The sequence below is a fragment of the Dendrobates tinctorius genome, unplaced genomic scaffold (assembly GCF_039654945.1).
Source record: "Dendrobates tinctorius isolate UK_male_01 unplaced genomic scaffold, ASM3965494v1 ptg000501l, whole genome shotgun sequence".
NCBI classification, from domain to species: Eukaryota; Metazoa; Chordata; class Amphibia; order Anura; family Dendrobatidae; genus Dendrobates; species Dendrobates tinctorius.
The window spans coordinates 554670-569612 of NW_027362160.1; the positions used below are offsets into that span (position 1 = coordinate 554670).

Here is a 14943-nt window from a genome sequence, read left to right on the forward strand (position 1 = left end):
CCCTCCGCGGGGCAGTGCTGTAACACGGCGTTCTCCGTTCCCGTAGGTGGCTCGGCGCTGGAGGACAGTGCGTTCGGATACTTTATCACGGCCTGCGCCGTCATCCTCCTCGCTCTCCTCTCCTACTTGGCGCTCAATAAACTGGTGAGTGTCGGGGGCTTTATATCGTCCTGGAGATTATAGGGTGAAGCTGGACCCTGTCCTGATCACAGCTGATGACCTCGTTACAGTATCGCAGTGCAGATGCTTTACACTGCAGCACATCGATCACATGAATCTGTAATGTGCTCCCAGCATCCTCTGCTCCATCCACACTGAGGTTAGGACGAGTTCTCGGCCTCCATTTCTGTCCCTGACAACAAGCAGAGGCCTTTTAACTGGTTTATTAGACAAGTCCCACATGTGCGGGGGTCCCCGGTCCGATACTCACATCCCACCTCATTGCAGGAGTTCTACCAGTTTTACACCGTGGAGAATCTGAGGAGCAGCGCCATTAGCAGCGCCAACGACGTGGAGCTGAAGAAGGACCTGCTGCAGGCGGGTGAGTAGAGGAGAGCCCGCAGGAGGGCATGGGAGGGGTTAATGGGCAGGGGTGGGGGAGTTGCACTAGCCTGTAACGTGGGAGGGGTAGGTTTCTGTCCCAGAGATATATAATGTTCTTGCCTCCATCAGGTGACTTCAGGGCAGAGTCCGGGGTCCGGACGAGTGAGAAACAGTCTATCATCGGGATCCTGAAGAAGGTGAGTGTTGGCCATGTCCCTGGCCCCGTCCCTTCCCTGGCCCCGTCCCTTCCCTGGCCTTGTCCCTTCACTGGCCCCGTCCCATTACAGGCCCCGTCCCTTCCCAGGCCCGGCCCGTCTCCCCACATAACGGCCCGTCTCCCCACATAACGGCCCGTCTCCGGCTCTAGATCTGGGTGCTGGCGCTCTCCGTCTGCCTCGTCTTCACCGTCACCATCGGGATCTTCCCGTCCGTCACCGCAGATGTCAAGTCCACCATCGCCGGCGACTCTGAGTGGGGTAAGCGCAAAGGGGGAGGGGCTATAGACAGGTGGGATGTGCTATTGTAATCTATAATCACCTGTCTCCATACAGTATAGAGGGGTGCGAGCGCTCCCCGGTCATGTGACCTGTGTAGTGTAAGACCCCCAACCAGCATCAGCAGCAGAGGTTGGGGTCCCTGATAATCCCCAAGTGACCTCGGTCTGCTGTTCACAGGGAAATACTTCATCCCGGTGTCGTGTTTTCTGCTCTTTAACCTTTTCGATTGGGCTGGACGGAGCCTGACCACCCTCGTCATGTGGGTAAGTATGAGGGAGGAGCGATGCTCTGCAGGAGGTCAGTGGTGTAATAATCTGCAGGATATATCACTGTATCTGTCAGGAGGTGGAGGAGCGATGCTCTGCAGGGAGGTCAGTGGTGTAATAATCTGCAGGATATATCGCTATGTATCTCAGGAGGTGGAGGAGCGATGCTCTGCAGAGAGGTCAGTGGTGTAATAATCTGCAGGATATATCGCTATGTATCTCAGGAGGTGGAGGAGCGATGCTCTGCAGGAGGTCAGTGGTGTAATAATCTGCAGGATATATCACTATGTGTCTGTCAGGTGGAGGAGCGATGCTCTGCAGAGAGGTCAGTGGTGTTATCTGTAGGATCCATCACCCTGTTATAAGGTGGAATTCTCTGCAGATGTTGGCTGTTGCTGACCTCTGCTGGCGGCTTTGTGTAGTGACAGCCTCTGTGTTCCCACAGCCCGGTAAGGACAGTAAGCTGCTGCCAGTCCTGGTGGCCGTCCGCCTGCTCTTCCTGCCACTCTTTATGCTGTGTAACGTGGCGCCTCGCAGTTATCTGCCCGTCCTCCTGGCCCACGACGCCTGGTACATCTGTATCATGGTGCTGTTCGCCTTGTCCAACGGCTACCTGGCCAGTCTCTGCATGTGCTTCGGCCCCAAGTAAGTTCACCCGCTTCCTAAATCTGTCACTTTGTGCCCTTATAGGTGACCTGGGGGGGCGCTCTCTGTCCTCATTCTCTGTTGGGGGGGCGCTCTGTCCTCATTCTCTGTTGGGGGGGCGCTCTCTGTCCTCATTCTCTGTTGGGGGGGCGCTCTCTGTCCTCATTCTCTGTTGGGGGGGCGCTCTCTGTCCTCATTCTCTGGCGGTGGCAGTGGGGGGTGCTCTCTGGTCATTCTCTGGGGGTGGCAGTGGGGGGCGCTCTCTGTCCTCATTCTCTGGGGGTGGCAGTGGGGGGCGCTCTCTGTGGTCATTCTCTGGCGGTCGCAGTGGGGGGTGCTCTCTGTCCTCATTCTCTGGGGGTGGCGGTGGGGGGCACTCTCTGTGGTCATTCTCTGGGGGTGGCGGTGGGGGGCGCTCTCTGTCCCCATTCTCTGGGGGTGGCGGTGGGGGGCGCTCTCTGTCCTCATTCTCTGGGGGTGGCAGTGGGGGGCGCTCTCTGTCCTCATTCTCTGGGGGTGGCAGTGGGGGGCGCTCTCTGTCCTCTTTCTCTGGGGGTGGCGGTGGGGGGGCGCTCTCTGTCCTCTTTCTCTGGGGGTGGCGGTGGGGGGCACTCTCTGTGGTCATTCTCTGGGGGTGACGGTGGGGGGCGCTCTCTGTCCTCTTTCTCTGGGGGTGGCGGTGGGGGGCACTCTCTGTGGTCATTCTCTGGGGGTGGCGGTGGGGGGCGCTCTCTGTCCTCTTTCTCTGGGGGTGGCAGTGGGGGGCGCTCTCTGTCCTCTTTCTCTGGGGGTGGCGGTGGGGGGCGCTCTCTGTCCTCTTTCTCTGGGGGTGGCGGTGGGGGGCACTCTCTGTGGTCATTCTCTGGGGGTGACGGTGGGGGGCGCTCTCTGTCCTCTTTCTCTGGGGGTGGCGCTCTCTGTCCTCTTTCTCTGGGGGTGGCGGTGGGGGGCGCTCTCTGTCCTCTTTCTCTGGGGGTGGCAGTGGGGGGCGCTCTCTGTCCTCTTTCTCTGGGGGTGGCGGTGGGGGGCGCTCTCTGTGGTCATTCTCTGGGGGTGGCGGTGGGGGGCGCTCTCTGTGGTCATTCTCTGGGGGGTGGCGGTGGGGGGCGCTCTCTGTCCTCTTTGGGGGGTGGCGGTGGGGGGCGCTCTCTGTCCTCTTTCTCTGGGGGTGGCGGTGGGGGGCGCTCTCTGTCCTCTTTCTCTGGGGGTGGCGGTGGGGGGCGCTCTCTGTCCTCTTTCTCTGGGGGTGGCGGTGGGGGGCGCTCTCTGTCCTCTTTCTCTGGGGGTGGCGGTGGGGGGCGCTCTCTGTCCTCTTTCTCTGGGGGTGGCGGTGGGGGGCGCTCTCTGTCCTCTTTCTCTGGGGGTGGCGGTGGGGGGCGCTCTCTGTGGTCATTCTCTGGGGGGTGGCGGTGGGGGGCGCTCTCTGTGGTCATTCTCTGGGGGGTGGCGGTGGGGGGCGCTCTCTGTGGTCATTCTCTGGGGGGTGGCGGTGGGGGGCGCTCTCTGTGGTCATTCTTTGGGGGGTGGCGGTGGGGGGCGCTCTCTGTGGTCATTCTTTGGGGGGTGGCGGTGGGGGGCGCTCTCTGTCCTCTTTGGGGGGTGGCGGTGGGGGGCGCTCTCTGTCCTCTTTCTCTGGGGGTGGCGGTGGGGGGCACTCTCTGTGGTCATTCTCTGGGGGTGGCGGTGGGGGGGCGCTGTCTGTGGTCATTCTCTGGGGGGTGGCGGTGGGAGGTGCTCTCTGTCCTCATTCTCTGGGGGTGGCAGTGGGGGGCGCTCTCTGTCCTTCTCTGGGGGTAGTTCTCTGTCCCCGCTCTCTGGAGCTGGTGCTCGGCCATACGTGATGCTTTCATCTGTCCGCCTTGTTGCTCATCTCACGTTCCTCTCTTGTCCCTGCAGGAAGGTGAATGTCCATGAGGCTGAGACCGCCGGCGCCATCATGGCGTTCTTCCTGTCGCTGGGGCTAGCGCTTGGTGCTGGATTCTCTTTCCTGCTGCGGATCCTGGTCTGAGTCCTCCCCTGCGGAGTCCTGTGCTACCTCGCGTGTACTCAGTGCTCGCCATGTGACTCTCTGCGGAGTCGCCCTTTATATATCATGTCTGGCTGCTCCTGCACTGCTGCCGCTTTCCTCTCTGTTATCCCTAATGTATCAGTGAAAGTGCATTTCTTGCTGTGGGCCCCCAGATAGAGGGGCCAAAACTGCACAACACGACCAAGGGCATAACGTTGCTCTTATTGCAGGTGGTGAAGACTTCCTCCTTTCACGGTGGCCCTGGGGCTGTACCTCCACCAAACCCTACTGGTGGTCCTGGGGCTGTGCCTTCAGCATGCTTCATTCTTGACCTGAGCCCCTGCCTGAAGCGAACGCTAAATGTGACCCTGGACCGAGTGTGCAGCAAACCCTATTCATGGCCTTGGGACTGAGATTTTAGTTAACTCTACATGTGGCCCTGGGGCTGTGCCTGCAGTAAACTCTACATGTGGCCCCGGGCCTGTGCCTCCAGTAAACTCTACATGTGGCCCTGGGGCTGTGCCTGTCGTAAACTCTACATGTGGCCCCGGGGCTGTGCCTGCAGTAAACTCTACACGTGGCCTTGGGGCTGTGCCTCCAGTAAACTCTACACGTGGCCCCGTGGCTGTGCCTGCAGTAAACTCTACACGTGGCCTCGGGGCTGTGCCTGCAGTAAACTCTACACATGGCCTCGGGGCTGTGCCTCCAGTAAACTCTACACGTGGCCCCGGGGCTGTGCCTCCAGTAAACTCTACACGTGGCCTCGGGGCTGTGCCTCCAGTAAACTCTACACGTGGCCTCGGGGCTGTGCCTCCAGTAAACTCTACACGTGGCCTCGGGGCTGTGCCTCCAGTAAACTCTACACGTAGCCTCGGGGCTGTGCCTGCAGTAAACTCTACACGTGGCCCCGGGGTTGTGCCTGCAGTAAACTCTACATGTGGCCCCCGAGGCTGTGCCTCCAGTAAACTCTACATGTGGCCCCAGGGCTGTGCCTGCAGTTATCCTCACTTGTGGCCCTGGGGCTGTGCCTCCAGTAAGCACTACATGTGGCCCCGGGGCTGTGCCTGCAGTAAACACTACATGTGGCCCTGGGGCTGTGCCTACAGTAAACACTACATGTGGCCCCGGGGCTATGTCTGCAGTAAACACTACATGTGGCCTCGGGGCTGTGCCTGCAGTAAACACTACATGTGGCCCCGGGGCTGTGCCTGCAGTAAACACTACATGTGGCCCCGGGGCTGTGCCTGCAGTAAACACTACATGTGGCCCCGGGGCTGTGCCTGCAGTAAACACTACATGTGGCCCCGGGGCTGTGCCTGCAGTAAACACTACTTGTGGCCCCGGGGCTGTGCCTGCAGTAAACACCCAGAGCGCATTCTGCCCGTTGTCCCCTCTTCAGTGCCTGTGGGCAACATGCTGGCTGGTGATTGGTCGTGCATTGTTTTGGCTTGGTAGCCCCTCCCCCATGGAGTCAGTAGAGCGTTTACAGTGGGAGGGGCCTGCCTTTGCGGATCGCAGTGACTTCCACTGATAATATTTAGATGGTTTTATGATTTTTTAGTAAAGTTTATTTTACATTTTATTTCTAATCTGTGAAAAAAAAACCTGAACAATGTTTGTTTTTTGTGGAACTAACAGAATTTGAGTCAAGAATTCATAAAACAATAATCTACATTTGTTTCTTATTTACAATCCTGTGTTCTTATATGTAGCAGAGCGGCAGTGTAAAGCATGGGGGATAGACCTAGCGAGCGCATGATTAATAGGCGGTGGATTTCAGACCCTGAGCTGGAGTTACAGCTGTCACTGGTCCTCCGCTCCCATCCGCACGGGCTAATTCATGGTACCACCCACTGACCCCTGCGAGGAGCCCCCACACAGCGTCCCCTGAGGGTGCGGGTCACGAACAAGCTGGGGTTCATAAACAGGAAGGGAGAGGAGGTAAGGGTTAAACCGGAAATGTAGTCAGAGGTGGGACCCGGAGGTCAAGACTGGGGGACGGCCACTAAGACTAAGTGCACACGTAGCAGAAAATTTCTGCTTGAAAACCTGACTCCCTTCCCAGAAACCGCACCTATTTTTTCGCGGCGGTTTTTGCGCGGTTTTGATGCGTTTTTTTTCCGCAGCGGTTTCAAAGCGCATGGAAGAAGCCAAAACCGCAGAAAAATCCGCAAAATTAATGTTCGGGCGCTCGCAGTTGTGACGTCCCGCATCCTATTTTCTGCGGTAGGTCTGTAGGGGATCGTCCTGGTGGTTAAGGCTATTTCTGTGACCTAATACCGTGTCCACATCGCTGAAGACTGTGACCCTGTACAGACTCCGCGGTATTTAGGTTTTTGTTGGCAGCTCTGTGCATATAGTCTGCTTCAGTGCACTGGGTGCAGCTAAAACCCTGTGCACATCTCCGCCTGAGTGCCCTGCCTCTTTTAGCGGTTACTCCATCCACCGCACGGTGGACCCCGAGCGGTGAACGCACTTTATTATAATTTTATTTAGTGCGTTCCACCGCTCATAACATAGGGAATGTGCCTCTGACTGCGGAGCCCCTAGATAACAAGCTAGAAAGAAACTCTGTGCAGCGCCCAATTCCCCCCTCCTGCCACTCCCCAGGTGATTCCATAACTGGGACACCCAACTGACCAACGGGAACAAAGGAAGGGGCGTCCGGCCACACCCTCAGGGGTTAAATTCAGGTGCCTAGGGTTGGGCTGACCCTTCGAAGCTTTTGTCTTGAGGACCTCCAGGGTCTTCCCCGCAGCTGTGTCTGAAGCGTTGAATGAGGCCTGCGGCACAGGAAGGTGAGCAGTGGGTACAAGCCCTTATGACCGGCCTGAGCGCTCGCCTCACTGTGCCCTCTCACGACCCCCTAACTTCGCCGCAGGCCTCCCCTATATCCCCCAGGGCTCAATTCTCCTGGGCCGCAGGCCTCCTTTACGCCCCGAGGCTCCATCTCTTCCAGTAACGCAGGCCTCCTCTGTGTCCCCCAGGGCCCGGCCTCTCTGGCCCCGTTAGCCATCCGGTGGCACGCTCCCCCTGTATTCCTCCCCGTGCCGCCTGCTTTACACTCACCTCCTGCTGGCCAGTCATCCGGGGCTGCCCCTGCTTCCTCCGGTGCCCCTCTGATTCGGCGGGCAGGGGCTCAGTGCGGTCCTCCCGCCTGCCGAAGTGTTTTCATGTGGGCGGTGACCAGTGACTCAGCGATACCAAGCCGCCGCGTCTGCCGCTGCTCCTGGCCCGATCCCCAAGGGCGCTGTGGCCGCCGGCACCATGCGCGGGCCGCACGTCCAGGTGCCCTAGACAGGGCCCGCCTACTTCCGGCCTGCGGACTTCCGGTGCCGCGCCTCAGTGACATCGGCTACCCGGCAGGTTTATGGTAAGGCATGGGAGGAGTGGCGCTCGCTAGTTAACGGGAGGCAGGCGATACGTGTGATCGGGCGAGATGCGACGTGGTGGCAGAACTGAACCAGCTCAGGCGTCGAGGCGCGTCGGACACATCAGCGCGGCGTCATTTATCGGGAGCAGCCTTTTTCTTTCAGCTAGTGGGATGGGCTGATGTAACTAAATATTTTCTCATCAAGCAAGGCTGGAAAAGGCTCCAACCCAGGCAGGAGTGTCGCCGCTCTGTTACACGATATTATCACAGGCTCTAGAGCGGTGTGCAGGTCACAGTACGGGTCAACCCCAACATCTACGGCGTCCACAATCACATTCTTCAGGGCGCTGCGCATTAGAGAGCGGGTGCCGCGGTCAAAAACCGCATCAGTAGGGTTAATCAATGAGGACCTCGTCATATGCAGCGACGCATAGAGTGCGGAAATCCAAATGTGACCCCACCGGTAGAGGGTCGTGGGTCCTGGTCAAGGCGCTAGACGGCCCCATATGCCCGGTCAGAATAATCAGACACAAAAGTAGATTCTCACTCCGACGGGTCCCCGCTTACAAAACACGTTTCACGCAATGTGTAAAGAGTATAATAGTCCAGAAGGTGAATGGGGCAGTGCGACCATGTGGCTACAACTAGTCCCTGAGAACTAAACGAAGGCCAAAGCCGAGATCCCACCATGCACTTCAAAGAAACGATATTTTTATTGAAGAAAATCCTAAGAACAATGTGACATAGCAGCAGCACGCCAGCCAGGATGGAGGACACCGAGCAAAGGATGGTAGCAGGCTCTAAGGTCATGCAATGTGGATAATGCAAATCACGACACGGAAGCACATAGGGTTAAGGCCACTTTACATTTAGCGATGCACCAGCGATCCGACCCGGTCAGGATCGCTAGTGAGCTGTCACAGGCAGATCTCACAGCGATGCAGCGGACGATACCCTTCACACACCGCGATCCCGGCGTCCTCCCGCCCGCGTCCAGCGTCGCTCGTCTCACACAGCAGGAAGCGCCCGACGAGAAATGGAGCCGCCCGATCTCGCGCGATCAGCGATGGACAGCGGGGGAGCCGGTCGGAGGTATCACACATAAGGCCCTTTTACATTTAGCGATGCACCAGCGATCCAACCAGCGATCCGACCCGGTCAGGATCGCTGGTGCATCGCTAAATGATCGCTAGTGAGCTGCCACACAGGAAGATCTCACAGCGATGCAGCAGCGACGCAGCGCACGATACTTACCTTTCACACACAGCGATCCTGCGTCCTCCCACCCGCGTCCAGCGTCGCTCGTCGTCACAGCAGGAAGTCTCAACAGGAAGCGCCCGACGAGAAATGGCGCCGGACATTCTCGCGCGATCAGCGATGAGCAGCGGGGGAGCTGGTCGCTGGTAAGTATCACACATAGCGATATCGCTAGCAATATCGCTATAACGTCACAAAACCAGTGACGTTTTAGCGATATTGCTAGCGATATTGCTTAGTGTAAAACCCCCTATAGCGATATCACTGTGTGTAAAACCCCCTTTAGTCTGTAGATTTCTGTAATCTCTCGTTTCACTTGCATCTTCAGGAGGTGAGTTATCTTGCTTGCCGTCTAGAGTCCTGGTCAAAAGCTTCTGTTCAACCCATCCACAAAAGCTCCTCGATATCAGCCGGAGAGGAAAGAGAAAGACCCCCACCCCAGCACCTGAATTTAACCCCTGAGAGTGTGGCCGGACGCCCCTTCCTCTCCTTCCGTTGGTCAGTGGGGCGTCCTAATTATGGCATCACCAGGGGGGAGTAGTGGGAGGGGGAGGCACTGCACGGAGTTCACTTCTCAACAAATCCATGGGGGCTCTACAGTCAGAGGCACGATCCTTATTCAGGACAGTGCCTGCCATTCGCCAGCATGTCAATTCTTCGTGCAGATTCCACAGCGTTTTACACCTGCTCCATTATAGGAATCCACACAAAATCTGCAGTAAATCTGTACTAAATCAGCAGGTAAAACGCAGGTCATTTTACCTGCGGATTTAGCAAAATCCTTGCAGAAAAATCCACAATGGAATCCGCAACGTGTGCACATAGCCTAAATGTTGAAGAGCGTTGGGCTTAGGCTGCAGCCTTGTCTGACTCCCCGGCTCTGCTGGAAATAAGCCGTTCTTCTGCCGTTCACACTCACACTGCAGAGGTTCTCGGTGTAGGAGCTTTTGATAACATCATAGGTCTTTCCTCCTATTCCGCTCTCCAGCAGTTTCAGGAATAAGCCTGGGTGCCACACCGAATCAAAGGCCTTTTTAAAGTCCACGAAACAGGCGTATATCTTCCCGTTCTTTGTATTGTGGATGTGGCGCCCCTGAGGGTTCAGTCACCAGAGGTACTGCACCTCCTCCTGAGGTGTGGTACCCCACCATTCAGGTAAGGTGGAGACTCCTGACCACGCTCCAACACCTGCACCCCACACCACAAAGTAGTGTAGCAAAGCACCCATTGGTGGCTCCCTGCTTGGAACACGAATCGTGCTGGGAGGTGGGTGGAGTTTAGTTTTACACTCAAAAGAGCAGGAAGAGTTTAGGATTTAGTCAGTCTGACTCAGGGAGTCAGTGAGTGAAGATCCCCGGAGTGGGACGGATGAAGGAAGTGCTGCAGCCGACCTCCGTGACCTGGGTCCGCTGGCACTGGAAAGGGACATTGATAGAAAGCCTGACTCTCTCCATAGGAAGGAAAGGATTTGTACGGAACGTGAGGAGAGGAGGACTAAGGATTAGGTGTCATGGCCGCCACGATACTCACCTGCAGGGTCCTGTGCGCACCTCCCGGCGCGCACCCGCTCCCCGGCGCGTCCCCGCTGCTGACCTCTGGCCTCCCCGACGTCGCTCCCACACTCCTGTGGCCGGCGCTCTGACGGCACCATGTGACGCGGTGGCTCCGCCCCCAACATGGCGGCACCCATCGTCTATTTCTGGCAGGCGTCTCCCCAGGTAAGACGCCTGTGTATCGTTCCCGGGCTGCTGTCCTTTTGGCCAGTGCTCAGTACGCTCTCAGGCCCTTCATACCCTGTATCACCTTGCTCCGCTTAGTTAGGTTTTTCTGCTGTCGTTCTCTGGGTTCGCCACTCTGGCGGTTCTGGTTTTCCCCGCCGTCCTCTCTGTGTGCTTGCGCTCCTGTGACCTCCTTGTTCGTGTACTCTCTTACCCTCTCTCTCTTGCAGCCTCCAGCCACTACCTGCTCCGCATCCTCCAAGTCTCTGCGTTCCTCTGGCTCCTACCGCTGTCTCCCGTACCGCTGCTCCGCTGACTCTCCACCCTAGTTCTCCTGGTGCTCACTCAGTCGTCCCTTTGGCTCCGGCTGTCACGGCTCCATCCCTTGTGGGCCTGCCCCTAACACTCCCTGTATAAGGGATGGCTCCACCTGGTCCAGCTCGTCCGCAGGGGCTCTGGAGCCGTGACCCAGAGGGTCCACTCCGTGTTGCTCTCCTTATTTTTGCCATCCTAAACACACTCCGTAACAGATACACAGGCCATGGACCCCGCTGGAGTCACGGCTACTCAGAAGGAGTTACTTTTTTTTTACGAGAGAATCAAACGCGCATAATGTCCTTTATGAAATCGATGGACGCGCGCCTCTCCGCCCTCCAAACCTCTGATCCTGGTAATGCGGCCCAGCTGGCCGGCTTACAGCAAGAGTTAGCGCAGCAGCGGGACGCACAAAGTCACATCCTCAGCTACATGGCTTCGGTTGATGGCCGCTTACTCGCGCTCCAGGCAGCCGCGGCTGCTCCTCCTCCAGGTACTAGTCCTCATCCCCTACCGCGGTTGGCCAAACCACCCCGCTATAACGGCGACACTAAACTATGCCGAGGTTTCCTGAACCAGTGTCGTCTCCACTTCGAGTTGCAGCCTCAGGCATACCCCACGGATCGCTCTAAAGTGGCCTTCATAATCTCCCACCTCGAGGGGGACGCTTTGGCATGGGTAAACCCCCTCTGGGAGCGTGATGACCCCCTGGTTGCCCATTTGTCATATTTTTTGGACACACTTTTCGTCGCGTATTCGACGAGCCAGGTCGTCTCGCCTCCACCACTGAGTCTCTGTTCAGTTTATGCCAGGGGTCCCTAACCGTGGGGCAATATGCCATCCAATTCCGGACTCTGTCGTCCTATTTGGGTTGGAACAATGAGGCTTTGGTAGGAGCTTTTTGGAGGGGGCTTTCGGGTCGTATAAAGGACGAGTTGGCAGGCCGCGACACTCCCACGGCTCTTGAGGATCTAATCTCTTTGGCGACCCGAATCGATCTGTGGTTCCAGGAACGAGCTCGTGAGAGAAGACTCGTGCGCCCGCTGCCGTCTCCTCGCAGACCACCCAGTCCTCGGTCTAGGGCTTTTCCCCCTGCATCAGGACCCGAGCCTATGCAAGTAGATCGCTTGAAACTCTCCGAACAGCGATGCAAGGAGAGAAGTTCTCACGGCCTATGTTTCTATTGTGGTAGCGGGTCTCATTTGCTCCGTACCTGCCCGGATCGTCCGGAAAACTTCTCCGCCTAGGTCAGGTAAGAGAGGCCTCCCTAGGTGTGCATGATTCCTCTCAACCCCTTTCCCTATCTGTCCTATTGCATGTGGGTGGCAAGCGGGTCTCCTTAGCAGCCTACGTGGATTCGGGCACCGCTGGGAATTTTATTAGACTCGATGTAGTTTCCAAATTTTCGGTCCCTGTGAAGGCCCTTGAGAGTCCCCAAGTCCTTGCATCTGCAGACGGGAATCCCTTGCAAGAGACCGTTAAGTTAGTTACGCACGAGGTCGAGCTTCAGATTGGCGCCTTGCACAAGGAGAAAATCTCGTTTTTTGTTTTAGCCGGTATCTCTCATCCTATTCTCCTTGGACTTCCCTGGTTGCGACTTCATGAACCCACTTTAGATTGGTGTAACGGCAATGTTTTGTGTTGGGGGACTCTTGTTGGTCTCGGTGTCTGCAGCCGGTGCATACCGTAGGTGGTCCCCGTCTCCTCCCTGATTCCTCCAGTTTGCCGCCCGCATATCGGGTCTACGCAGATGTCTTCGACAAGAGGGAGGCTGAGGTTCTTCCACCTCACCGACCCTATGACTGCCCTATCGAGCTCATTCCTGGTGCCACTCCACCCCGCGGCAGAATTTTTCCTCTCTCTTTAGCCGAGACGCAGGCTATGTCGGAGTACATCCAAGAGAACCTAGCCAAAGGCTTCATTCGAAAATCATCCTCGCCTGCTGGAGCAGGCTTCTTTTTTGTGAAGAAGGACGGGTCTCTTCGTCCGTGTATTGATTATCGGGGTCTTAACCGCATCACGGTAAAAAACAAGTACCCGCTTCCATTGATTCCTGAACTCTTCGATCGCTTGAGAGGAGCACGAGTCTTCACCAAGCTGGACCTGCGAGGAACCTACAATCTAGTTCGTATACGGGCCGGGGATGAATGGAAGACCGCATTCAACACACGGGACGGGCATTACGAGTACTTAGTAATGCCATTTGGACTTTGCAACGCTTCTGCAGTATTCCAAGAACTCGTCAACGACATCTTTCGAGATCTCCTCTATGTCTGTGTAGTGGTCTATCTGGACGACATCTTGATTTTCTCTCCCGACTTGTCTACCCACCGCTGAGATGTCCGTCAAGTTCTACATCGTCTCTGGGAGAATTACCTGTTTGCTAAGTTGGAGAAATGCCTCTTTGAGCAGTCCTCTCTACCATTCCTTGGCTACATCGTTTCGAGTACTGGCTTGGAGATGGATCCTGAAAAGGTCTCTGCCGTTCTCAAGTGGCCGCGTCCCCAAGGTGTGAAGGCAATCCAGCGTTTTTTGGGCTTCGACAATTTTTACAGGCAATTCATCCCGCATTTTTCCTCCCTAGTCAAGCCTATCTCGGCTCTCACTCGCAAAGGGGTTAGTCTCCACTCCTGGCCGCCGGAGGCTGAAGCCGCTTTTAAAGATTTAAAGCAGGAATTCGCTAAGTCTCCAGTACTCCACCGTCCAGATGCCAATAGGTCATTTTTCCTGGAGGTTGATGCCTCGTCGGTGGGTGCAGGAGCCGTTCTTCTACAAAAGACCTCCTCTGGACGCGTGGTCACATGTGGGTTCTTCTCCAAGGTCTTCTCCGCCCCAGAACGTAATTACGCTATCGGAGACAGAGAACTACTGGCCATTAAACTCGCCCTCGAAGAGTGGCGCCATCTTCTTGAAGAAGCTGTCCATCCGTTTACCATATTCACGGATCATAAGAATTTGGCTTATGATCAGACCGCCCAAAGACTCAACCCGCGTCAAGCTAGATGGTCTTTGTTCTTCGGGCGCTTTGATTTTCAGCTCCACTTCCGGCCAGGGAATAAGAACATCAAGGCTGACGCCCTATCTCGTTCCTTTTCGCCTGTGGACAGTGAGGATGATCCAGCGCACATCATCAATCCAGCTAAGATTATCACCGTGGCTCCCCTAAGCGTACTTTCTCCACCACCCGGTAAGACCTTCGTTCCAGGTTGGGACAAGGCTAGGGTCTTACGCTGGGGGCACTCATCTAAATTCTCGGGACACGCTGGAGTAAGGAAGACTCTCTATCTCGTCTCCCGTCACTATTGGTGGCCATCGCTTCGCCAAGACGACTTGGACTTCATCGCTTCCTGTCCTTCGTGTGCCAGGAACAAGGTCCCTCGATCCCGACCTTATGGGCTCCTACACCCATTACCCATACCCACGACTCCTTGGACCCACATAGCTATGGACTTCATCACCGATCTGCCAATGTCCTCGAGATCGGTTATCTTAGTGGTCGTGGATCGGTTTTCTAAGATGGCTCACTTTGTTCCATTGTCTGGTTTGCCTTCTGCCCCCGAGTTGGCGAAGATTTTCTTGCTCCATGTCTTCCGTCTCCATGGCTTTCCTCGGCACGTTGTCTCGGACAGAGGAGTCCAATTCACCTCTCGATTCTGGCGAGCTCTCTGCGGATTGATGAAGATAACTCTGGATTTTTCATCAGCCTATCATCCCCAGTCAAACGGACAAGTGGAACGGGTCAATCAAGTCCTGACTTCCTACCTCCGGCATTTTTCCAACGCACACCAAGATGACTGGGTTTCTCTTCTTCCGTGGGCTGAATTCGCGTACAATAATCATCCCAGTGAAGCCTCTACCAAGTCTCCCTTTTTTGTGGTTTTTGGACAACATCCCGGCATCCCCCTTCCCGTTTCCCCCACCTCGGGTGTACCGGCGGCGCATGCTGTGTCGATAGATTTCTCCCAGATTTGGAGGGACACCAGGGAGGCCCTTGAGAGAGCCAGTCGCAAAATGAAGGATTACGCCGATAAGAGACGTTTAGATGCTCCTCCGTACTCTCCTGGGGGGAGGGTCTGGCTTTCCTCACGGTATATCAGACTAAAGGTCCCTTCCTATAAGTTGGGTCCACGTTTCATCGGTCCTTTTGAGATTCTAAGGCGCGTCAATGACGTGGCCTACAAATTAAAATTGCCTGCCTCGCTAAGAATTCCCAATGTTTTTCATGTATCCCTCCTCAAGCCTGCGGTATTTAATCACTACCACTCAACTGCTTCGCAAAATTTCCAACCCAGCAGTTCTGATAATACCTTTGAGGGTAAGG

The 14943-nt window shown here is 56.2% G+C and overlaps 1 protein-coding gene across 3 annotated transcripts in view; it reads left to right on the forward strand.

The window, feature by feature from the left end:
• Positions 1–5633, forward strand: part of SLC29A1 (solute carrier family 29 member 1 (Augustine blood group)) — a 48925-nt gene extending 43292 nt beyond the window's left edge. For all 3 annotated transcript variants that reach the window (XM_073564910.1, XM_073564913.1, XM_073564912.1), the window contains 7 exons: positions 47–144; positions 448–541; positions 673–740; positions 911–1019; positions 1218–1303; positions 1752–1951; positions 3848–5633. In XM_073564910.1, coding sequence (XP_073421011.1) covers positions 47–144; positions 448–541; positions 673–740; positions 911–1019; positions 1218–1303; positions 1752–1951; positions 3848–3959 — 767 coding nt within the window. In that variant the 3' untranslated portion in view covers positions 3960–5633. The remainder of the gene's footprint in view (positions 1–46; positions 145–447; positions 542–672; positions 741–910; positions 1020–1217; positions 1304–1751; positions 1952–3847) is intronic.
• Positions 5634–14943: the final 9310 nt, after the last annotated feature.